The sequence below is a fragment of the Geotrypetes seraphini genome, chromosome 6 (assembly GCF_902459505.1).
Source record: "Geotrypetes seraphini chromosome 6, aGeoSer1.1, whole genome shotgun sequence".
NCBI classification, from domain to species: Eukaryota; Metazoa; Chordata; class Amphibia; order Gymnophiona; family Dermophiidae; genus Geotrypetes; species Geotrypetes seraphini.
Genome location: NC_047089.1, coordinates 205,876,361 through 205,902,085, shown reverse-complemented (window position 1 = coordinate 205,902,085; position 25,725 = coordinate 205,876,361). Strand labels below are relative to the sequence as shown.

At 38.2% G+C, this 25,725-nt stretch overlaps 1 protein-coding gene across 7 annotated transcripts in view; it reads left to right on the top strand.

Moving 5' to 3' along the window:
* LOC117363119 (disintegrin and metalloproteinase domain-containing protein 9-like) overlaps positions 1-25,725 on the top strand; it is a 141,814-nt gene that overhangs the window by 10,049 nt on the left and 106,040 nt on the right. For all 7 annotated transcript variants that reach the window (XM_033950434.1, XM_033950433.1, XM_033950431.1 and 4 more), the window contains exons 5-9: positions 556-632; positions 2,764-2,953; positions 5,861-5,926; positions 9,771-9,842; positions 22,720-22,889. In XM_033950434.1, the coding sequence (XP_033806325.1) occupies positions 556-632; positions 2,764-2,953; positions 5,861-5,926; positions 9,771-9,842; positions 22,720-22,889 (575 nt within the window). The remainder of the gene's footprint in view (positions 1-555; positions 633-2,763; positions 2,954-5,860; positions 5,927-9,770; positions 9,843-22,719; positions 22,890-25,725) is intronic.

Here is a 25,725-nt window from a genome sequence, read left to right as displayed (position 1 = left end):
GGGAGGGAGGATACCATATAGGATTTTGAAAGTTAAACAGGCGCATTTATAGTGGACCCTGGCGATTATCGGAAGCCAGTGGAGCTTGGCCAGGAGCGGGGAGACATGGTCAAATTTACTTTTAGCGAAGATGAGCTTGGCCACGGCATTCTGAATCCGTTGGAGTCTGTGGAGGTTTTTCTTAGTTAGGCTTAAGTAGATAGAGTTGCAATAGTACAATCTGGAGAGGATGATGGATTGGATAAGGAGGGTAAAATGTTTTTGATGGAAGCAGGATCTAACTTTCCTCAGCATGTGAAGGCTGATAAAGCATTTTTTTACCAAGGATTGGAGGTGGTCATTGAAGGACAATGTGGAATCAATGATGATGCCCAAAACCTTGCTCGAGAACTCAACCTGCAGAGAGGAGCCAGAGGGTAGTGGGATGGAGGTGGGTAGGTGATCTAGTTTTGGTAAAATTATATTGAGTCAAAAAAAAGGAAGAGAACATAGGAGTAAGACCTAGTTTTGCACTCAGACATGTAACCACCACTTTGTCTTTCTTGATTTTTCTAGACTAATTGCTTTTATCAAGGTGTTATTGCTGATATCCCAGATTCTTTTGTGACACTTAGAACTTGCTCTGGACTAAGGTAATCTCTCTTCTGGCTGGCTCCTTTTACAGCAGAGGTACAGCTTTATTCCTTCAGTTTAGAATTGGCTGTATAACAAAAAATTATATATAGTATATACATTAGGGTCGATATTCAAAGCAGTTTAAGTGCAACTGAATATCCCCACTGAATGGCCAACTGACCTGCCAATAGGCAGGTCTGGAGGTGGCACTAGTGAGGAGACTGAAGTTATTTGGGTGCTAGTAATGTTCACTGCCAGTACCTGCATAGCTAAGCAGTCTAATGCAGGAAAGCGTCAAAGCTGTCCTAAATTAGGTCACTTAACTATGTGGGTGCCGACACTAAATATCAAGCCAGCACCTGCATAATTTTTTTTTTTTTTAGAGCCCCCAAACCCTTTCAGTACCTCCAACAATGTCCCCTCTTTCACTCCCTTTTTCCCCTTCCCTAGCCTGTGGCAAGAACCCCTTCCCCAAAGCCCCCCCTATTCCCTCAGCCATCCACGTAAGCACCCCTTGGGCCCACCTCTATCCCTAGCAAGCCCCTTGTGGCTTCTATCCAAAATGGCTACCACAACATCTCATGACAGTTCATGGCTCTAAATGAAGTACCACGAGATGCTGCGAGAGGTTCTGGCAGACATTTTAGACAGTTGCCTTCAAGGGGCAGGAGCAAGGGGCTGCGCTCCTGTCCCCATTGATCCCTCTGGACCACCAAGGATATAGGTAGGTCTCAGGGAGGCCTACCTGGACATTTGGGGAGGGAGACCAGCCATTAGGGGGGCGGGTTTCTTGCCACAGGGATGCGTGAGGAAAGAGGGGGCATTGGGGGCTCTTAAAAAAAAGTTATGAGAGTCCCACCTGAAATTAGCCCCCAATATTCAGTGCCAGTTCCTGGACATGGCCCAGCACTGAATACTGGGAGCTAATTTAGCCAGTGACAGTTAGCATTTAAAATAACACTGACCTATGCTAACTGAATATTGGGGGAATTGTGTCAGCTATATGAACTTTATTTTCTGAAAATGTGGAATTAGAGTCCTAGCTGCTTCTAGGAGCATTCTCAAGGGAAGAGAGTGTAGTTTTAAGCTCCTGAATACTATTTACTTCTTCAACAGTTTCTTCAAAAGCTCTTCAAGTTATAAATCCTACTAAAAAGGAATTGCAGGAGATAACTGTTGAATGCATCTCTTTCCTAGGAATGTGTGGTACGGTGGTTAAAGCTATAGCCTCAGCACCCTGAGGTTGTGGGCTCAAACCCACACTGCTCCTTGTGACCCATTTGATAGATTGTGAGCCTGCCGGGACAGATGAGGAAAAATGCTTGAGTACCTGAATAAATTCATGTAAACCATTGTGAACTCCCTTGGGAGAACAGTATAAAAGTTGAAAAGACTCATTTCTTTTGGGAACTATTTGAGCTGAGCATTTCTAGGTATTGATGCTTTGCAATGAATGGTAGGTTTAGATTCTTTTGTATGTGTAATATCCCAAATAATTTTATTTTTATTTTTTAAAATAATTTATATTCCGGATATCCTACAATTCTATATGGATTACAAATTATTCAGGTATACTCAAGCATTATTCTATAACTGTCCTGGATCATGATAAGAAACTGAATGTGGATAGGCTCAAGAGTAACAGAACAGAAAGTGCAGTCGTTGCATGGAACAGCCTCTCATGGAAGAAATAGGGACAGAAAGGGAGACTCGTAGGCCATAGAATGGGATAGGCCACTGAAAGCATGACCCAGTCAATTTTATGTCTCGAATAGCATCAGCAACTAAACCTTTGGTGGTTGGAAGACAGATGTGGAGGTTGGTGTGGCCTCCTAATCATAAAAGGTGTTCTGCTACCCCTGGAGATAATTCTTTAAGCCCTGGGATAAGTGCTGAAGATCCTTAGCTAGCGGGAGAAAGGGTAAACCCAGAGATCAAGTGAAATATGTGGTAATATTTATTTATTTAAACAAATTCTTACCCACCTATTCCTAGACGGTTTACAAAATACAATCATAATATTAAAACAGACAGGTAAGCACATACAGTAATTTCTTCCAAAGATAGAAAGGGAAAGTGGGCAGAATAAATGGGTCTTGCAGTCATTTTATAGCATTATATTCTTTTGTGTTTCTGTGGAAACTGCAGGGGTTTGCTACAGCTAGAGAATACCAGCTATATCATAAAGCCCCTGGAATCTTCCAGTACATTCCAACACTTGATCTATGAGATAAAGACCAAGTTTCCAAAAGAAGATATTTCGGAATTACATAACTTTGACCCATATGATGAGCAAAATAAAATGCAAAGGTCCATGGTCTTTATCCAGCCTAAAAGGGTAAGCATGACTTTCCATCAGGATGCACGGTGACATAATCTGGTCCCCATCTCCACTCCATTCCTATCTCCAGGCAATTGTTTTCTGGCCCCACCACATTCCAATCAAATGGCTTTCGTCCTCTCACCATCCCCACAGATGGTTCCCATTGTCCCTGTCCCCATGCAACCTCTAGTTGTTGGGAATTGTTAGCCATTCTAAATTCCTATTTAACAGTGCTTCGTTAAAATCACATTCTCTGGGAAGCAGAGACTTATTTTTCCAAAATAAAAATTTCAAAGAAATTCAACCTGGCAAAAATATTATTTAATAGATGTAATGATCAACGTGGGCTACTGTGAAGACAAGCTATTTTATTGTTAACCTTAGTTATTAGTAACTAGGGGCCCCTTTTATCAAGCTGCACTCATAAAATTGCTATGAGCGTCGAAACACATACCTCGCCGGCCTGGGCTAAAAACCTTTAGCACAGCTTGATAAACGTGGAGGTAGGTCTCATTGCATAAAATAGTACAAGTTAGTGGTGAAATAATACAGCCTAGTGTTAGCTCACATTGATAACTATGGGCAGATTACACAAAGCTTCGGCACCATGGTAAAAAATATAGCGATGGGAGCAATTTTTTTTTTACTAGCAAAGCTCAGCACAATAACATGCAAATTATATGGTATAATTAGCCGACAGAGAGGAGAGCGATGGCTACAGCTGGCTGGGGCTTCTTCCTCTGCCGGCTCCTGCTTCAGAGTCAGCAAGGAAATCGCTAATCACCTGTATTTTTTAATGGGCAGTGTTGTGCAAGTACACAACACACATACACTAACTACGCCTATTTAAAAAAAAGACCAATCACCCCCCCTCCCCATCACCCTCCTGCAACTCCCACAATGCCAGGATTCCCCCTCTTGCCAAGCTCCCCTCCAAGAAACCCTAGTAGTCTAGTGGTCACAACACCCCCAGCTCACAAGAGCCCTCCCTCCATACAGGCCGGGCCCCCCACCCTGACACCATGACCTCCATACCTCTTATTCAGAAGAAGATTAGCAAGAGGGATGCCCACTCCCTCCTGCTGGCAGGCCTGCCGGCAGGAGGGAGTAAGCAACTCTCCTGCTGATCTTCTTCTAAATATGAGATATGGGAGCCCTGGTGTCAGGGGGGTCCTGGCCCTTATGAGAGGACTCTTGTAAGTTGGGGGGTCCCGGCCACTAGGCCACCAGAGTTTCTTGGAGGGGGGCTCTGCAGTAGGGAGAATCCCGGCATCAGGAGTGTCATGGGAGGGGGGCTGGGATTGGCTGGGTGTGTGGGTGGGATCAGAAGAAGGAAAGGAGGGAGGGAGGGAGAGATCTGGGGTCTTTTTTAATTGGCAGGTAGGGTCTGAGTTGGCAAGCCTTACTTTCCAGTCAGTGCCTGAGCCAATCAGCGTTCAGGCACTGCTAGGAAAGTAAGGCTATGACAGATCAGACCTTGGTGTAAAAGTCTGCTAGGGAAACAACACATTTCCCTGCTGTGCATTACACATAGTGCTCATTATAATACTAATGAGCTCCTTGTAATGCATTAGCATTGAATTCTCGATGGCTGCTACGATGATCAATAGCAGTAGAGAACCCTTTGGTGCATTCGGAAGGAGGATATTCCTGAATGTAAGACTGGTTTAATAAGTCTTATTGGTATGGAAAACCTTTTGTACATTGTTGGTCTATGACCCTAAATGTGTTAGTGTTTGCAGCAGCAATTAATTGACACGCCATGCCCATCTTTCAACAAAGATCAATACAAGATCTTAGTACAATCCCTTGTACTAAGTATTGTTGATTACTGCAACAGCCTCTACTTACCATGTCCAAACTACATGATAAAACAACTACAGACCGTTCAGAATACAGCCCTCAGACTCATCTACTCCCTCGGCAAATATGACCACATCACCAATGCATACCTAGACTCACACTGGCTACCGATAAAAGCAAGAACCCAATTCAAATTCTACTGTCTACTATATAAAGTAACCCATGGAACTGCACCCAACTACTTAAACAACTGTCTATACCGTAACCTGTCTCACAGAATAAGGAGAACTCAGAGCCTATTCATATACCCACCTCTCAATGGTACCAGACGCAAAAACTATACGACAGCCTTTTGGCGACACAGGCAGCAAAGATTGACCCTACCATCTCCAATCTACTGAGCAAATCAACAGACATTAAAGTATTCTGAAAAGAAATCAAAACTCATCTTTTCAAAAAATACTTCCCATCATCTTAACCTCACTATAGCATTAGAATATACTCTCATGAATACCAACTCCTCCACCACAACAACTCCTTCAACATAGTATAACTCACTACTGTATCCCGAATGTATTATTATTATTCACCACAGCAACCTATTAAATACTTACTCTTTGCTTTCTAATTCTCCTGGAAATGTCCAGACTTTCAATGTAACTTGCTATACACATGACTCTTTGTATTGTAATTTGTATACATACTCCTTACTTTGTAATTCTCCTGGAAATGTCCAGACTGTCAATTGTAACTTGCTATATACATGATTCTTAGTATTGTAACGCTCCTGGAAATGTCCAGACTTCTAATTTGTAATCCACTTAGAACCGCAAGGCACAAGCGGAATAGAAATCACTAATGTAATGTAATGTACTTGAAATGTCCCTTCAGAAACAGCAGCTTTTGTCTCAAGGTGTTTGTGGGATGCCACACCCCTGAATTAACTCTTCCAGATGTAGCCAAAAAAGGTGCACCAGCTTGTAAGGAGAGGTTGAAGGCTAAGAGTAGTCCATCTGAGAGGTTGAGTTTTGAACCCTTTTTTGTAAAAGATTGTCTGAGATTGGAAATCATAAGTCTAAAGTTTAAAATTAAGCAATGTCCCGGGCTTGTATTCTCCAGGTAAAAGAATCTGTGCTTCACCTACCCAAATTTCTGGAATTATATTTGATTCTAAGCAAGGATATGGTGAGTAGAATCAGCCTTATTTTAATTTTCTCTCCTTTCTCAACCTACATAAAATCTCATAAACTGAATAGAACTTGATTGAAGCAAAACCAGTGAAAAAGCCCTAGTTGAATTTCTAAACCCAGGTATGATGAGGTACCCTCCATGTGTTATTTGACGATTGTATTCATACAATTCTATTGATTTAGGCCCAGATGCACTAAAGTCAGCAATCATCTAATGATCATCGCTAAACCAGTTTTGACTGGTTTAGTGACGATTGCAATTGCCAACCTGATGCAGAAAATGGCTCACCGCGTGGTTTTCTGCACAATCACTTATTCTCCGATCCATGCAAATAAACTCATTAATATTGAAATGCCATTTAAACTAGCAGAGCGACTGTTGCTCTAACATAGCATCCTGTTGTGAGAAAAAATTGGCAGGGGGATGCCTACTCCCTCCTGCCAACGGATGCTCCCCTATGGCAGGTGACCCACCCCCTCCCAAACCATCCCCTCCACTCCTCTTCTCCTTCCCCAAAACAAAGGTAGGAAGGATGCCCATGCCCTCCTGCCACCGGATGATCCCCCTGATAAGCATAAAAATCCCTTATATGTAAACAATTTTTAATTAACTTCCAAACGTTGCAACATAATTTATAGGGTTTTTAGGAACTGTGTTTATGGGTAATATTATTAATTGATAAATTGCACAAATAATAACATAAATGAAAATATTAATCAAAAGTATTAATTGGTAGGTGGTGGTGGGCATAAATGATTATAAAGACACTAGTCTTTAAGCCCGTTACATTAACGGGTGCTAGAGAGCAGCCCCCTTTCCCTCTCCCCCTCCAGTTCCTCCCTAACTGTCTCTCCGTGGGCCCCCTTCTGTCTTCCCCCAATAAGCAAAACGATCTGCCTCCCAGCACATCCCTCCCCCCGAAGCAGCCCCCTTTCCCTCTACCCCTCCAATTCCTCCCTGACAGTGTCTCCGTGGCCCCCCTTCTGTCTCCCCTCCCAAGCAAAGCTGTCTGCCTCCCAGCACACCCCTCCCCCCCAAAGCAGACCCCTTTCCCTCTACCCCTCCAATTCCTCCCTGACTGTCTTTCTGTGGCCCCCCATTTTGTCTCCCCCCCAAGCAAAGCTATCTACCTCCCAGCACACCCCTCCCCCAAAGCAGACCCCTTTCTCTCTGCCCCTCCAGTTCCTATTGGGGGGAGGGGCGAAGACGACGACGTAGATGAACTGAGCCCTTGCTTTCTCCCTAGCTCCCAGTGCCCTACCGTCTGTACACCGCGATCTGGAGAGCAGGGAGTCCAACGCTGGCGGCTGGAAAGCAATGCGGCTGGGAAGCAGTAAGGCTGGGGACTCGCGCATGCGCACTCCTGCAAAGCCACGGACATACATCTCAGGGATTTCAGATCACGCAGGTCTGAGTGCGCATGCGCGTCTAGCGTTTTATTATATTAGATACAAGGCAGGAACTTGAATACGTACATATCATAAGAGGTTCCAAAGATTAACGTCTGTAGAGTTATGATATGCCCATCACAAGTTTCAACCACTCAAAGAGGGAATAAGAACAATATGTATTAAAACACACGGTGAAAATGGACATTAGAGATTGATAATACAAGTTTATTTGTCATCATAACATTTGGAAGTTAATTAAAAATTGTTTACATATAAGGAATTTATATGCTTATCATCTGGAAAATACGTTTCTTACTATCAACTGTTTTACATGGGGTGGATATATTCTGTAATACCAGTTGATCCCCTGACATCCTCCCCAGTATCCCGGAATACAGAGGAAGGAACCTAAGACCATGATTGGCTCATGCGCCTAAAGACCCCTATTCTTTGGGGGGATGCACCAAGGAGGGAGAAGGCCCACCATTTTGGATCGGCAGGCCTTAGAGCTGGCGGAACCAAGCCTTCCTCCTGCTTTCTTCAGACAAAGGTACTGGGGGATTCAGGGGGGCATCCTTCCTGCCAATTTTTTTACCTGCGAGGGAGGGCGCAGCATGGATTTACACCAAATGTCAGTTGGTATAAATCCTCACTCCCAAAATGTAGCATGGAAATCGGCTCAAAGTGCTGTTCTATAAAGAGTGTACGACTTGTAGCACTCCACACTGATTTTTTTTCAGCACTCAGATTTGGGTGCCATTTACTGAATCTAATCCTTAATGTCCAATGTTTTATGTTTACGTTTCATTTGATAAGGTGCATCATCTCCAAGAAAAAGCTTCAAATGTTCAGGGTGGGGTGGTTCAAATTTCTGGCAGCAAGACAGCTTTTCATAATGTGGTAGAAGGCAATTTTCAAAGTTTTTCCCCATGGAATAAGGGCTGATGAAAATGGCTTCCCCGTCTGCTGTTAAAAGTACTCATGGTTTAAAGAGGCGGGTCTGGGATGAGGATAGGAAAGAGCATTTGGAAATTCCTGCAGATGGTTTCAGCCTTGGACTCTGCAAAGACCATGGGTACTATGTAGCTGTCCAATCAAAAATAATGGGTCAAATTATAAAGAACGTGGTCTCCCAAAGGTATGAACCAAACAAATAAACAAAACAAAGGAGAACTTGTTGTATATGAATAAAAAGAGAAGACTTTCAACCAAAGAGGTGCTCAGGACATTGAACAAAGGTGGTGAAAACACTAACTGGAAGTGATGTAACTATGGGTGACGAGGAAGGAAGAAGTTTCACTCTGTTCCAGCTTTTGAAGGCTCTCTGAGGAAGCCAACGTCGAAACGCGTTAGAGCCTGCTGGAGTGAGACCGCTCCTAACCACCCGTGCAAGTTAAGTTTCAGTTTATTTAATGAAAACGTTTAAGTTATTTTTGCTTATATTCATATACATTTTGGACACCAGTTAAGTCTACTTCACAAGTTTATCACAGAAATTCTTTCTACCAACGGAGATGATGCCATGATAGAGCATTGAAACACTTATAGGGGTTTTTCCCCCGTTAATGTTTTCACCACCTTTTTTCAAGGTTCTGAGCACCTCTTTGGTTGAAAGTCTTCTCTTTTTATTCATATACAACAAGTTTTCCTTTGTTTTGTTTATTTGTTTACTATGTAGCTGTGGCACAGTTAGCATCTTCATTTTCAAAGAGAAACCCTAATGAGCTTACAGTCCTGTAGGTATAATCTTCTGGCAGGACTGCAAGCTCCCCACAGTTTCCGAATCGCCCCTCATGGAAGAATCTCAGTTGCATAAAATGGAGGAACCAATTAGGTCTTTATCATTTTCATTATATCATTCATGTAGTGCTAGTAGGTGTGTGTGGCACTTTATAGACCCAGTATAATAAAGTCTCTTCTTGAAGCTTATAAATTGATAGACAGATAAATATCAAGAAGTCATTGGTCTCTAAGGGGTCCTTTTACAAAGGCGAGCTAGCGGTTTAATGCACGTAATAGCGCGTGCTAAACTGCCGGCCGCGCTAGCCGCTACCGCCTCCTCTTGAGCAGGCGGTAGTTTTTCGGCCAGCGCAGGGGTTAGCACATGATTAAAAGTTGCGCGCGCTAAACCTGCTAGCGCAGCTTTGTAAAAGGAGCTCTAAGTTAAGAGTGAATTGCAAAGAGTGAAGCTTTTTCAGAGTCCCTATAGGAAAGCTATTGTCTGCTGTATTATTGGGAGGGGGGTATATCTTTTGTTTTGGTATTATTCCTGATGGTAATGATGGATGGGGGAGGGAATTTTTATCTGTTGTATAGATACTGATTGTGCTTGGTTGATTATCATTATTTGTATATAAATTGTATTGCACTTTTTTGTTGGCATTAAAAACTAAATAAAGTAAAAAAAAAAAAAAATAATAATGCATCTAATATCTTATTTTTCATAGTACCAAGTTATGGGTGAGGATATAAATGGAATAACAATCAAAATGGTTCAGATGATCAGTTATGTCAACACAGTAAGTAGATAATCTTATTTCCATTATTCAAAAATAATGGAAAATTGTAAATGCCATAGAGGCCTGATATCATGAAGTTTGGGGTTTCTTCTGTGTATTTGGTTGAATCCTGGGTTCTACCATAATCGGACTTTCTGAAATAGTCCAATTGCTATGACATTTTTTTCAGTTCTAGTATGACTATGTAAAAAGAGTTCAGGGCTTTTACATGTGTTTATACATTGCCCACAATGATCTTCTTGAATCCCAGCAAGTCATTTGATTTTCTTGTGTGTGAGAATTTTGTCTTAGACTTAGAACAAAGAACATAAGCATTGCCATACTGGGACAGACCAAAGGTCCATCAAGCCCAGTATCCTGTTTCCAGCAGTAACTAATCCAGGTCACAAGTACCTGGCAAGATCCCAAAAGAGTATTTTATTTTTTTTTATTTATTTAAAAAATGTCTGCTCCTTGTGACCCTGGGCAAGTCGCTTAATCCTTCATAGCCCCAAGTACGTTAGATAGTTTGGTTTATAATTCTTTATTCATTTTTGTATGTTACAACAAGTGTATTAAATAAACTCATAAAAAACTTAAATATACACACTTGATTAGCTCACATATTAGCATTAAATTTAACATTTCATTAGAAAATTAGTATTATATAAAATTAAAATATTATGTAAGAAATCTAAATTTATATCATTTTTATTAAATATAATAATCCCCCATCCCACCCTCCCTCCCAATTCAATAATACATAAAATCAATTTTATTATGAATTCATTCAAATATTGATATATTATGTAATAATCAGAAATAAAATCCCACCCCTTTCCCTTCTAATCAAATATCTTATCATAGGAAAAGTTAATCATTCATTACAAAAATCTGTTAACGGTCCCCGTACTTTCTGAAACTTACTCATATAATCTTTTTGCGTTGCATTGGTGAGTTCCATTTTGTATATATGACATACAGAATTCCACCAGAAATTGTAATTTAACCTGTCATATTGTTTCCAATTGTATGTTATTTGTTGTATTGCTATTCCAGTTAAAATAAACAAAAGTTTGTTGTTACTTGACAAAATTTGACTTCTTGCTCTCATAGTTGTTCCAAATAAAATAGTATCATATGTCAAAGCTATCGGGTTTTCTAACATCCTATTAATTTGAGGCCAAATTGATTTCCAGAATGATAAAATAAATGGACAATAGAATAAAAGGTGATCTAATGTTCCAGCTTCAATATGACAATGCCAGCATTTATTAGACTTAGAACTATCTATCTTTTGTAAACGAACAGGGGTCCAAAAAGCTCTATGTAGAAGCAAAAACCAAGTTTGTCTCATAGATGCTGACACTGTATATTTTAACCTCCAAGACCAAAGTCGTGGCCATTGAGATGCATTAATTTGATGCTTTATCTCAATGCTCCAAATGTCTCTAAGACCATTTTTTGGTTTTTTATTTACAAATCCAGATATTAATTTATACCACAGGTACGTTAGATAGATTGTGAGCCCACCGGGACAGATAGGGAAAATGCTTGAGTACCTGATTGTAAAACCGCTTAGAAAACCTTGATAGGCGGTATATAAAATCCTAATAAACTTAAACTTAAACTTAAATATTTAAAACCTAAACGGTTTACATGATATCACATACATAAGTTTATAAAACAAAATAAACAAAACAAATTCTCAAAGTATCAGCCGCAGGAAAATCAATACCAGAAAAGGCCTATATGAGCAATCATACAGAATTTCAAAATATCAGGAGTCAGGAGGAATCAATGTCTAGAAAAAGGCATTTATAAATAATTGTGTTTTAAGTAATTTCCTAAATGTTCATTTTCCACCATATTTCCATATTTGCCCCATAAGTGAGTTCCACAGTTTCACCCCTGCGCAACAAAAGGCCATTGCGCTGGCTTCAACATATTTTTGGGTTAACGTTTGCCTTTAATAAGGCTGAATTCTTAGAGTGCTGTGTTCTGTTTGGTAGATATGTGGCCATCTTACTCTTTTTTTTTTTTTTTTTTTTTTTTTTTTTTTTTTTACGTTTAAAATCTTTATTCATTTTTTTGTGTTACAACAAGTGTTACAAATAAACTCAATAGAAACTTAAATACACACTTGAATAACTCATATATTAATATCAAGTTTAACATTAATATAATAATCCCCTGTCCCACCCTCCTTCCCAACCAATAATATATTAATCGATTTTATTGTATATTCTTTGAATATTAATTTAGTATGTAATAATCAAAATTGAAAAACCCACCCCATTTCCCTCTTTACAATTATCTTATCATGGGAAAAGTTCATTAGAGAAATCATGTTAACGGTCTTCAAATATTTCCAGTTTTATTTATGGGAAAAATTATCCTTCTTTACAAAAATCGGTTAATGGTCCCCATATTTTTTTAAATTTATTCATGTATCCTTTGTGTGTTGCAATAGCGTGTTCCATTTTATATATGTGGCATACCGAATTCCACCAGAACATATAATTCAATCTATCATGTTGTTTCCAATTGAATGTAATTTGTTGTATTGCAATTCCAGTTAAAATAAATAAAAGTTTGTTATTACTGGATGAAATTTGACTTTTTGCTCTCATAGTTGTTCCAAATAATATAGTATCATATGTCAAGGCTACTGGATTTTCTAACAACCTGTTAATTTGGGGCCAAATTGATTTCCAGAATGATAGGATAAATGGACAAAAGAATAAAAGATGATCTAATGTCCCAATTTCAATATGACAGTGCCAGCATCTATTAGATCTTGAACTATCTATTTTTTGTAAACGAGTAGGGGTCCAAAAAGCTCTATGAAGAAGAAAAAACCAAGTTTGTCTCATAGATGCTGACACCGTACATTTTAGCCTCCAAGACCAAAGTCGTGGCCATTGAGATGCACTAATTTGGTGTTTTATCTCAATGCTCCAAATGTCTCTAAGACCATTTTTTGGTTTTTTATTTATATATCCGGATATTAATTTATACCACTGTGCGGCTTTGTGACCTATTGAGTCCATCTGGAAACATAAGAATTCCAAACTGTGATATTTAGCAAGATCTTTCCATTCAGGGAACCCTTTCTGAATAGATTGCTTCAATTGCAACCATTTAAAATATTGTGTTTTATTGAGACCAAATTTTTGTTGCAATTGTGAAAACTCCAGCAATTTATCATTTTTAATTACATCATCCAAAGTGCGAATGCCTGCTATCATCCAATGTTTCCAGATGACTTTAAAACCGCCAATTTTGATCTTGGGGTTTAGCCATATAGTTTGGTTGGTTGATTTACTAATTGGAATTTGAGTAAGATTACTTATGTATTTTAGAGTTTTCCAGGTATCCATAAAGATTTTATGATCTTTGTATAACCTTGGCATTTTGATACTAATTACATGATTAAGACGTAATGGAAACATAAGTCTCCATTCTAGCCAAAACCAATCTGGAGTATTATCTGTGGGTTCTGGGAGGATCCAATACATACCATGACGTAAGATATAGGCTTGATGATACCTATAAAAATTGGGAAAATTTACCCCTCCCTCCTTAATTGGTCTTTGTAATGACGCTAGAGCAATTCTTGGTTTTTTATTAAGCCATATAAATTTTGTCAAAGTCCTATTAATTTTTGTATAAAACGAATCTTGAAAGAAAGCTGGTATCATCCCCATTTGGTAACATACTATCGGTAAAATCATCATTTTTACCGTTTGTACTCTTCCCCACCAAGATAAGTGCAAAGGATTCCATTGCTCACACATTTCTGTTACTTTTTGTAATAAGCATTTTTCATTAATTTTCATTGTTTCGTCTACTGTTTTTGTTATCAAAATTCCAAGGTATTTAATATATTCTTCCTTCCAAACAAAAGGGAATGTATCAAATAAACCTTTTGTACAATGTATATTTAGTGGAAGAATTTCTGATTTATTCCAATTAATTTTATATCCTGAAAAATTTCCAAATTTCTCAATCAATTCAAGTAGATGTGGAATGGTGGATTCTGGATTCTTCAGATATAGTAATAAATCATCTGCGTAAGCAGATATCTTATATTCTTTATCTGAATGAGGTATACCCTGTATCTCCTTAGCTTGTTGGATAGCTAATATTAAGGGTTCTAAAACAATATCAAACAGCAAAGGGGATAAGGGACATCCTTGTCTAACTCCTCTCTGTAGATTAAATTTTTCTGAAAACGTATTATTAATATATAGTCTAGCAGAAGGGGAGCTATACATTGTTTGTATCATTTGTATAAATCCAGGACCTATACCAAACCATTCCATTGCTTGATACATAAAAGGCCATTCTACTCTATCAAAGGCCTTTTCTGCATCTAATGAAATTGCAAAAGTAGGTTCATTCATTTTCTTTGTTAAATATAACATATGGAATGTTAATCTGGTATTGTGAGATGAATGTCTTTGAGCAACGAATCCTGTTTGATGCATACCTATTATATGGGGGAGAGCTTTAGCTAATCTTAGCGCAAGTATTTTTGCTAATAATTTTCCATCTACATTTATTAAAGATATTGGTCTATAGTTTGATACCAAAGTGGGATCTTTATTGGACTTTGGCAAAACAATAGTCAAAGATTCTGCTATAGTGCCTTTAATACAACCTTTATTGAGTTGATATTGATAGAGATTTAATAAATAGGGTAATAAAAAGTTTTGAAATGTTTTATAAAATTCCACTGTATATCCATCACCACCTGGAGCGGATCCAACTCTAAGGGACTTCAAAGCTGTTCCTAGTTCTTTTAGTGATATTGGTTCTTCCAAACTTCGTTTTATATGTTCAGGAACTTTTGGACCCTCTAACATTTTTAAAAATTCAAAACCATCTTTTTCTTTATTTGGATAATTTTCGGAAGAATAAAGAGATTTATAGAATTTTAAGAATTGTTTTAATATAGGTTCAATTTGTGTATATGTATTTCCATTTTCATCTTTTATTGCTATTAATTTTGTTTTTCTTTTTTTCGCTTTAAGATAGTTTGCCAATATTCTTCCTGATTTGTTTGAATTACCATAGTACAATGTTTGTTGAGAAAATAAATCTTTCCTAATCATCTTAGATGAGATCTCATTATATTTACCTTTTAATTTTAATAATTCTTGTTGAATAGAATATTCCCATTTTTCTATAAGTTTTGATTCTAAATTTTTTATCTCTTTTTCTAAGATTAAAAATTGTTTTTTAATTTGTTTTTTTAGAAAAGCCGAATAAGAAATTATTTGTCCTCTAATTGTTGCCTTAAAGGCATCCCATAAAGTTTCTCTGTTAATATCATCATTATCATTTATTTGAAAAAATTCTTTCATTTTTGTTAGAAGATTTTCACAAAAATTTTTGTCAACCAACATTGTATTATCTATTTTCCAAATTGGTCTGTTATTATTTTGATATGTAGTTTTAATTTTGATCCACACTCCACCATGGTCAGATAGAATAATTGGATCAATGGCTGCTTGTGTCACTTGATGTGCAAGATGTTTTGAAGTAAAGATATAATCTATTCTTGAAAAAGAATTGTGAACATGAGAACAGAAAGAAAATTCCCGACCATCAAAATGAAGTATTCTCCATATATCTATTAAATCACAAGATTGAATCAAATTATCTAGTCCCATAGATTTCATAATTCTACTTGGGTTTTTATCTAATAAAGGATCCATTACAGCGTTGAAGTCCCCTGCTACTATAAGATTTGAAGTAGCCAGTGGTATGATCAGTTGTTGAAGAGTTTTAAAGAATTCATTTTGGTTCGAATTAGGGGCGTATATGTTGATTAACGTCATGGTAGTATTTCCCATATTCATTTCCACCATTATCCATCTTCCATGAATATCTGAAGCTTTTAGTTTAAATGAAGCAGAGCATTTTTTATTAATTAAAATAGCAACACCTGCTTTTTTCCCTGTAGCTGGTGAGAAAAAACACTGTTTGACCCAGCCTCCTTCTAGCTTTTTAGATTCTATATGTGAGAGGTGGGTCTCTTGTATAAGGCATATATCTGCATCTTGCCTTTTTAAAAATGATAGTGCTTTTTTTCTTTTAATCATATGATTTAGACCGTTAACATTTAAAGACATAATTTTAATATCCATTTATTTTTAAATTTTCAGGTATTAAATTATGTATATTTTCCCAATGTTTTAAGTATTTCATTTCTCTTTTTTCCTTTATTCCCATGATTACCTTATATATTTCCCTTTTATTCCCTCCCATCCCTCTTATCCCTCCCTTCCCCCCCTTATTAATTACGAAAACTTGGATACGCAGGTTGAGGTTAGATTTAGATAACTCCGACAAGCTATTAATAATTATCTAAAGTACTACCATTTTTTCCCTATTTCTGTATATTTTCTCTTATTTTATTATTAATTATAAGAATAAGTAAAAAGTTTTTCATTCTTATGTATTGAAAGATTATTTTCTGTATTTGTATGTCTTTAAATCCATAAGAATGATTATATTAAATCATTTATATCTAAGAACATTTCATTACAATTCGTTTCTTTTCAGGTGGAATATTATTTTTGCTTTAAAAAGCTTTCCAATTTAGCCTCTTTCCTCAGAACTGTAACAAGAGTCTTCAGCACAGGAATCCTCCCATCTCCTATACTCATTATTTTCTTATAATTCACAAGAGAGTGTCAATTAAAAGAAGCTAACACTCCCATTAGTGTTCTTATAAGTTCTTTCTCAATAGTATACTCTCTAGATATCTATGATTTTAAAGTATCTGAGGCCTGTACAGATAAGAGTGAAGTCCTGTGCCAAAAACCCTCATTTTATCTCTCATAGAGGATTGCCAGGTTGAACAATTATGGGTACTAAAATTCCACTTAATAAATAAAAGAACATAAAATTTGAGATATATATTGAAGGATGATTCTCTTTCTTATTATGACTCCGCTTTCAAAATTTCTCATTCAATCAGTATATTTTAAGTTTGTTGAAAAAACTTTCTTCGTCATTATTTGAGTTCGGAGATGTGTTTCAATTCATTTTCATTCCTTCCAGTAAGTTTATCTTATTTATTCTGAGTAGAATTCTAGAATTTTATTGTATTTTTCAGTTTTCTTGTTTTCCAAGGAGAATGTTGAGAGTTGTTTAAGTCTTTAATTCGATCCTTGTGTGTTCTTTTTCCATTGTTTTCCGTTCTGAACTATCTTTAACCGTCAATATTCTTTAGTATGAACTCATTAATTGTTTTTTAGATTGTCATAGGTTGCTCCATTTGATTTATAAATTCCTGTAGTTTTTTTGGATCTGTAAAATTTTGCGTTTTGTTAGCAATGGTAACCTTCATAATCGCCGGATAGAGGAGCCCAAATCTAGCTCCTAGAGATCTTAGTTGTGGCCTCATATCTAAAAATTGTTTTCTTCTTGTTGCTGTTTCTTTTGCAAAGTCCGGGACAATGTATATTTTTGAATCTTGGCATTTAAGATTTTTGATTTCCTTGGCTAATTGGCAAATTTCAACTGCTTGTTGATGCCTTAAAAGTTTGAAAATTAAAGTTCTTGGACCTGTTTGAGTGTTATTTCTTTGTGTTGGAATCCTATGAGCTCTTTCAATTTCCAGTTCCGTTTTAAATTTCAGTGGTAGTATTTTAGGTAGAAATTTTTCAAGGAATGCAATCGGATCATTCTTTTCCACTCCTTCAGGTAATCCGATTATTCTTAAATTGTTCCGTCTTTCACGATTCCGGCTGTCTTCAAGATTTTTTTTTATCTCTGTTATTTCTTTCCATATGATTTTGCTGTGATTCATATCTGTATTTAATTGTTCTGTAATATCTTCTAATGTTGAAATTCTATTTTCTGTAATGTCTACTCTTTTAGTTAGGATTGCAGCATCTTCCATTGCTTTTTGTAGTTTTTTGTTACTATCTAAGACAATTTCTTTTATTTGTCTTAGTTCTTCCATAACATCCAGATTTTTTTCTGTTGGTAATGGGATTTTAGAGGGTGTACCTGGCTCAGGTTTCGACCTCTTATTACTTCCGGATGTTCCAGCTCCCAATTCAGCTTTATTTTGTTTAGTTGAAGTCATATTTCAATATATATTTTAGTTTCTTTAAAATTAAAATATTTGATAGTAGATCTTTTTAATTTATTTGCATATAAGGAGCTATTCGTTTATCCAACCATCCGTCCAAGCCACGCCCCTTTTTTCTCAGTATTCTTAAAGCAACTGTAAGTTATTTGTCTTAGGTTCTATTGCTTTGAGAAAAATGTCAGTAATCTTTCTTTTTTTTTTTTCCTTCAAGCCTTATCTCAGTCTCTATGAAGGCAATAAGACTCAGAGTAGCAATTCCTTTTTAGATATGGCTGGTTATTCTTTTATAGGATTAATTTATCAAACTTGTTGTGACATCTAGCTTCAGTGCTGAAAAATTTGTAGCCTTCTTTTCTAGCTCTCCTCTTATAAGCCCAATCGCAGCCTCTACCAAGGAGAGCAATATTCCATCCAATATTTTTATTTCAGCATCTCTCAATTATCTCAATGTCACTTTTTTTTTCAGATTACATTAATCCTTTTATTTGTCCTTTTCTCATGGACCAAACGCTGAGAAAAACATACAATCTCCTATATCTGATCTTTTCAAATACAACAGCAGAGATTGTTCAGTAGATTTACTACAGACCTTGCCTTATTTCCAGCAGAGGACAATTAATCCAAGATAGCCTATTTCCTTAGTATGACAGGCATTAAGCGTTTCAAATCCTTTATCCCTATCACTAAGCAGCTCACCGGCAGTCACAGACTTTGTCTATTAATAATTAATTTTTTTTTTTTTTCGATCCAAGATGGCCGCGATCGCGCATCGAGCAACCGCCCGCAAATCCCACTCGGGGAACCTCTCCTCCAGCGTTTCACACCGCAGGACTCAAACCGTGCCAAAGAGGGGAAAGGAAGCCTCCTCTGCCCTATGGCGTCTCAAATCAGTCTCCTCCGATAATATTCAAGAGCTGCTGAGACGTACTTAGCCCTCCACTCCTCACTTCCCAGAAATAAAAACGGCACCTCTGTCTCCCGACTCTCATTCAAAAACGTACCAGGATCGAGAAAGGCACCCCTCTTTCTCCAACTTGATTAAGGAGGCAAAGTTTAATTTAAATGTAAAATCTTTTTTTTTTTTTTGTAGTTTTTTCCTGAAAATTAAGCCTGTTTGTACGGAGCTATACTTTCACCCAACCGTCTTCATTCGCGTCCAAGCCATAAAAAAACACTCTTTTTTTTTTTTTTTTTTTTTTTTTTTTTTTTTTGATTTATAATTTTTATTCATTTTCAAATTTTACATAAAGTGTACAAAATATTAAAATACAATTAATGAATACACAATATCACTTTTATATCTAATACATCATATTTTAAATATATTTTTGTCCCTTCTCCCTCCCCCCACCCTTCTAGTACTTTCCAATCATACATTACATATTGTATATCATATTATATCATATTATATAAAAATTATTTTCACTACCCTCCCCTTTATGTGTGTCACAAAGAAGATATTGAAAAGAAGAAAAGAAGAAGAGAAATCCTATTATTTATTCATTGCAATATTTTGTCAATGGCCCCCATATTTTTATAAATTTAGTATATGTCCCTCTTTGTATTGCTATTGCTCTTTCCATTTTGAATATATGACATATTGTATTCCACCAAAATGTATAATTTAGGTTATTATAATTCTTCCAATTGTTGGTTATATGCTGAATGGCAACCCCTGTCATGATTAATAAAAGCTTGTTATTTTCTGGTGAAATTTGACTTTTTTTCCTCATCATCATTCCAAATAACACTGTATCATATGATATTGCTATATGATTTTCCATCAATTTATTAATTTGTGGCCAAATTGCATTCCAAAAACTTTTAATGTAGGGACAATGATACAGTAAATGATCTAACGTCCCTGGTTCCAGATTACAATGCCAGCATCAATTGGACTTGGAACTATCTAATTTTTGTAAACGTGTAGGGGTCCAAAAAGCTCTATGTAATAAAAAGAACCAAGTTTGTCTCATTGATGCTGACACTGTACATCTCATTCTCCAAGACCAAATTAGTGGCCATTGAGATGCATTATGGCCATCTTACTCTTAAATAATTCAGGTATAGTGTCATGTAGGAATCAATGACAAATAATCACTGCTTTGTACTGAACTCGGAATGCTACTGGCAACCAATGTAATTGTTGGAGATAGGGTGTAATGTGAACATATTTCGACCTTCCCGTTATCAATCTGGCCGCTGCATTTTGTGCAACTTGCAGTGCCCTGTACCTCGTCTTGGTTATTCCAAGGTATAGGGCATTGCAATAATAAAGCCTCGACAATAGCATTGCCTGTACAACGGTATGGAAATCAAAAGGAGACAACATCAGTTTCACTCGATGCAATAAATGCATCTGTGCAAAACATGCTTGTACTGTCTTAACAACTTGACAGTTCATTGTGAAGCCTAAATCAAGGGCTCCTTTTACGAAGCCGCGTTAGCAGCTTTATCGCAGGCACCTTTTTAGCGCGCGCTAACCCCTGCGCTAGCCGAAAAACTACCGTCTGCTCAAGAGGAGGCGGTAGCGGCTAGCGCGGCCGGCAAATTAGCGCGCACTATTACACATGTTAAACCGCTAACGCGGCTTCGTAAAAAGAGCCCCAAGTCTTACACCTAGGATGGTCGATTCACTCGCTGGAAGTACCTGATCTATTACTTTTAATTCCTTAGGCCACTTATCATGATCAAATTTCCCCACGAACATTACTTCTGACTTGTCCACATTTCATCTCAAATCCTGCTCTCCCATCCATTCAACAATTTTGCTCATATAATTACTCAATAACCTTTCCAAATCTTCTCCCCTTCCACACACTGGGGGAAAAAAGATAATGTTATCCGCATATATTCGGTAAATCAGATTATGACAGGGGATGCCATACAACAGATTACAAGTAACTGGAAAAACTGGAAGAGACTTAATTACAGTTTTTGTTGGAACTTTTTATGTCACATTTATAAAATGGAAAGGACAATAGCTGTACAGAAGGGGAATTTTAGGAAATTTCAGGAGATTTGGGAGCCATTAACAAAATATTGCAATGATTGAATATTACTTTTCCCCTTAAAAATGCACAGCTAGAATGGGAGGAGGGGGGAATGGTTTTTTGACTTGAACATTAAATAAAGTATATAGGAATAGGGTTTATGATAGATTTTCTTGAATTTAAAAAATGTAATTAAGTAGGGGGGAGGGGGATAAATTCTGATATAGAGTTTTAACGGAATATTAAGTGTTGTATTTGTGTTTAAAATATTATAAATGCTGTTACACTTATTGTAAGTTTATTAAAAATGAATAAAGAATAGTAAAAAAAAGCTGATTTCTTTTTTTTTTAATCTAGCATTTTTCCTGTCAAAAATATAATGTACAGGCACAAGTTTTGTGGTTCCCATCCCTTTATTGCCCATCCTGAAGTGCTTCTGGAAGGTTTTACATTTTTGTAATGACTTTATTTCCCATGTCCTTCTCACCTCACACCCCTTCACACTGAATGTGAAGTTTCCAGCATACCTTAGCATATTACATGGAGGATAACTGTAAACTTGTGGAGGGGCATAATCAAAAAAACGTCTAAGCCCCTTTTTGGCCTAAGGCCTTAAACATTGAAAGTAGAAGCAGTCCTTCACCTAAAAGCTGGATTCTGTAACCGGTGTCCGTCAAAACCAACACCGGTTACAGAATCCACCCCCCCTCCCCCCCCCGACGACATCGGGGCAAGAGGGAGCCCAAGCACTCCTGCCCCATGGCAGCCCCGAACCCACGATGAAGCCCAAGCCTTCCTGCCCCAGGCACCCCCAAACTGCCCGACAGGATCGGGGCAGGATGGAGCCCAAGCCCTCCTGCCCTTGAAGCAAAGGCCCCCCCCAACCCAGATCGCCCCCCCCTCCGCCGACCCCATGACACCCCCAGTACCTTCAATAACATTAGTCAGACGGACGGGTGCCAAGCCCGTCCATCCGACAGGCCAGCCATCCATTGAATGGCTGGCCTAAGGACCTGATTGGCCCAGGCGGCTCAAATCCCGCCCACAGATGGGGCCTGAGATGCCTGGGGCAGGAGGGCTTGGGCTCCTTCCTGTCCCGATCCTGTCGGGCAGTTCGGGGGTGCCCAGGGCAGGAGGGCTTGGGCTCCCTCCTGCACCGATCCTATCGAGCAGTTCGGGGGTGCCCGGGGCAGGAGGGCTTGGGCTCCCTCTTACCCCAATCTTCATCGGGGGTTTGGGGCTGCCGCGAGGCAGGAGGGCTTGGGCTCCCTCCTGCCCTGATCGTTGTTGGGGGGGGGAAGGTAGATCGCGGCAGCGGAGGAGGTGAGCCATCTCTCCTGCCGCGATCATTGCTGTAGGGGTAGGCAGGTTGCTGGAGCCGCTGAGCTGATCGCAGCAGCCACGATCAGCTCAGTGGCCCCTTTTCTGCACTTATACCTGTTTTGACTTGGTCTAAGTCAAAACGTATATGTGCCAACTAGGCAACCTGCCTAAAGTTTTGGTTATATCTGCTGCATGCCTAGGTCAAGGTCGGCCCACCTCCCGCCCACCGCCCGCCCTTTCCCCTCCTCTAAAAACGCCTCTTTTCTCTCTGTGCATTTAGAGGCAGGGGAAAGGCCTAAGTTGGTTTTAGATACGTCTAAAACCAGCTTTGATTATGGGTACTTGAACGATCAGGCTTTTTGATCGTCCAAGTACCCATTTAGGCCACTTTTTAGATGTTATTTTTTATTATTATTATTATTATTATGAGCCCCTAGTTGTTTATTTTAGGATATTTTGTTGGCAGATGTACATCCCACTTAATCTGCACATCATATTACGCGGACTCGAGATTTGGACAATAGAAGATAAAGTATCTATGGAAGGATCGACAGATGACATGCTAATCAGATTTATAAACTGGAGAGAGACAGATCTTATCCCTCGTCAAAATCATGATATTGCTTATCTGATAACGTAAGAATGTTAATATATTTACAGATACTGAGGGGTGGAGGGAGGGAAGGGTCTTTGCAGTTAGAGGATAAGTTTATAAAATAATTGTATGCGCAAAATATTGATTTACGCATGCAAACAGACTCTAAGGGCTAGATTCACTAATCTCCATTAGGGTTCCTGATCCGTGGCCGATCTGTGCAGGCCCGACGAATTTACAAAACAAAAAAAATTTAATGAGGGTGATCGGTGGAACGCCCCCCCTCTGACCGTACAGATCGCTAGTGTGTGATCCCGACGCATGCACAGATCATCTGTATATGGTCTGCGCATGCATTTAAGAGCCATCTAGAGCCGTTATTTTTTTTTTTTTTAACTTTTAATAATAATAATAATAATAATAAAAAATTTATTTTGTATACTGCCATACCCAGGGAGTTCTAGGCGGTTCACAGCAGTTAGATTCAAAACAAACAGTGCAGTTGCAGTTGACAACCAAAAAAATGAACAAAGCAATTATAAAAGTTAACATGCTGGTTATACATCTACAATTTAAGTGAAGGGAACAAGAAAAAAAAATACATGCATATGTACAAAAAGTACATGCAATAAGGACATGCATAAGTACATGCAATAAGTACATGTGGCAATAAGTACATGCAGCAGAATACATGCAATAGATACAATAAGTACATGCATACAATTTAAGTGAGGAGAAATGCATGCACACCATAAGGAAGGAGCATACAAGGGAAAATGTATACAAGCCATAAGGAGTGGGCAACAATCTTAGAAGAGTGAAAGGGGATAGTCATGGGGAACGATTAGGGATTCGGTCTGTTGAATAGCTGAGTTTTAATCTGCTTTCTAAAACTGAGGTATGAAGAGGCATCAAGTATAATTTGGGCTAGCCATGAATTTAGTTTGGCCGCTTGAAAGGGGAAGGTTCTTTCGTAGAATCTTTTAAGGTGACACGATTTTAGTGATGGAAAAGCGAACAGATTTATTCTGCGGGAGCTCTTATTGTTGTGGCTTAGGTTGAAGTGACGGTAAAGATAGTCCGGTGACATACCAAATACTGTTTTGTAACAGATGCATGAGAACTTAAATAGGACTCTGGATTCGAACGGCCGCCAGTGCAGCTTGTGGTAGAAAGGGGTTATGTGTTCCCATTTCTTCAAGCCAAAGATGAGACGGACGGCAGTATTTTGGATCAGCCTCAGCTTCTTGATGATTTTCTTGAAGGCGCCTAAGTATATGATATTACAGTAATCCAGAACATTCAGAATAGAAGATTGTACCAGCAGACGAAAAGAGGTGTCGTCAAAGTATTTTTTTATGTTGCGGAGTTTCCAGAGAACCGAGATACTTTTCTTAAATATTAGGTCGGAGTGTTTCTCCAAAGTGAGATGCTTATCTAAAGTGACTCCTAGTGTTTTTAAGGATTGCTCAATACAGTAGTCCAGCCCATTCACATGTAGCGTGGTTTCCTTGATTTTGTCATTTGGGGTTGCCAGGAAGAATTTAGTTTTTTCTGGGTTTAACTTTAAACAAAACACTGACATCCAAAGTTCGACCTGATTTAGAATAGATGATAGAGAATTTAGCAGCTCTGGTGTAAAGCAGGATAGCGGAATGATTATGATGATATCGTCTGCGTAGATGAAGAATTTTAGCTGTAGACTCTGCAAGAGGTTTCCTAGGGAGGCAAAATAGATGTTAAACAGGGTGGGGGACAAAGGGGAGCCCTGTGGACCCCACACGGGTTGTCCCAGCTGTAGGAGATGATATCGTCCTTAAACACCTTATAGGATCTATTTCCCAGGAACCCATGGAACCAATTGAGAACATGGCCTGAGATTCTGATAGATGCCAAGCAGTCCAGCAGAATAGCATGGTCAACCAAATCGAATGCACTACTCAGATCAAGTTGCAATATCAGAGCATTTGATCCTTGGCTGAAAAGAAGGTGAAGGTAATCAAACAGAGAGGATATAATTGTTTCAGTACTGTGCCCTGATCGGAAGCCGGATTGGTTGTTGTGTAAGATGTTGTGTTTCTCCAAATATGTAGTGAGTTCGGTATTTACCACCCCTTCGGATATTTTGGTTACTAGAGGGATATTGGTGATGGGTCTAAAGTTAGAAGCAATGTTAGAAGGTTCTTTAGCATTTTTTATAATGGGTGTAATCATAATGTGACCTTGTTCCACTGGGAACTTCCCTGAGGATAGTAGAAAGTTTACCCAAGTCAACATCTTGACCTTAAAATTGATGGGGGCAGATTTCATGACGTTTGGAGGACAGGTGTCCAATTTGCAGTAGGAATTAACATACTTATTGTAGAATTTACTAAAAATTTGCCAGTTGAGGGTTGGAAATTTGTTCCTATTCAGATCAGCTCTGGAATCGTCAGAATCTTGCAGAAAGGGGTAACACCAGTGGGGCTTGGCCGGGGCGGGTAGAGAAGATCTCAATTTTTGAATTTTTGAATTGAAAAAATCAGCCATGCTGTTTGCGGTTAGAGTAGGTTCTTCAGGAGTGTCGGTAAATGTTTCGATATTGTATAAATCATTTACCAGATTAAAAAGGCTGCTACTATTGTTTGAAATGTTACCGATTATATGGGCATAGAAGTTTTTTTATTTTTCTATGGAAAGATTTTTGTAGTTTTTTAATTTTGATCTCCAGGCAACTCTATGCTCTTGTGCTCCTGATTTTAACCATAGTCTTTCTGATTTTCTTAATTCTCTCTTTGTCATCAGCAGCTCTGTATCAAACCATCCCTCTAGGTTTCTAAGTCTTTTTCTACGGGTTTTAATGGGAGCCATTTCATTTAGAATGTTAGTGCTATCATT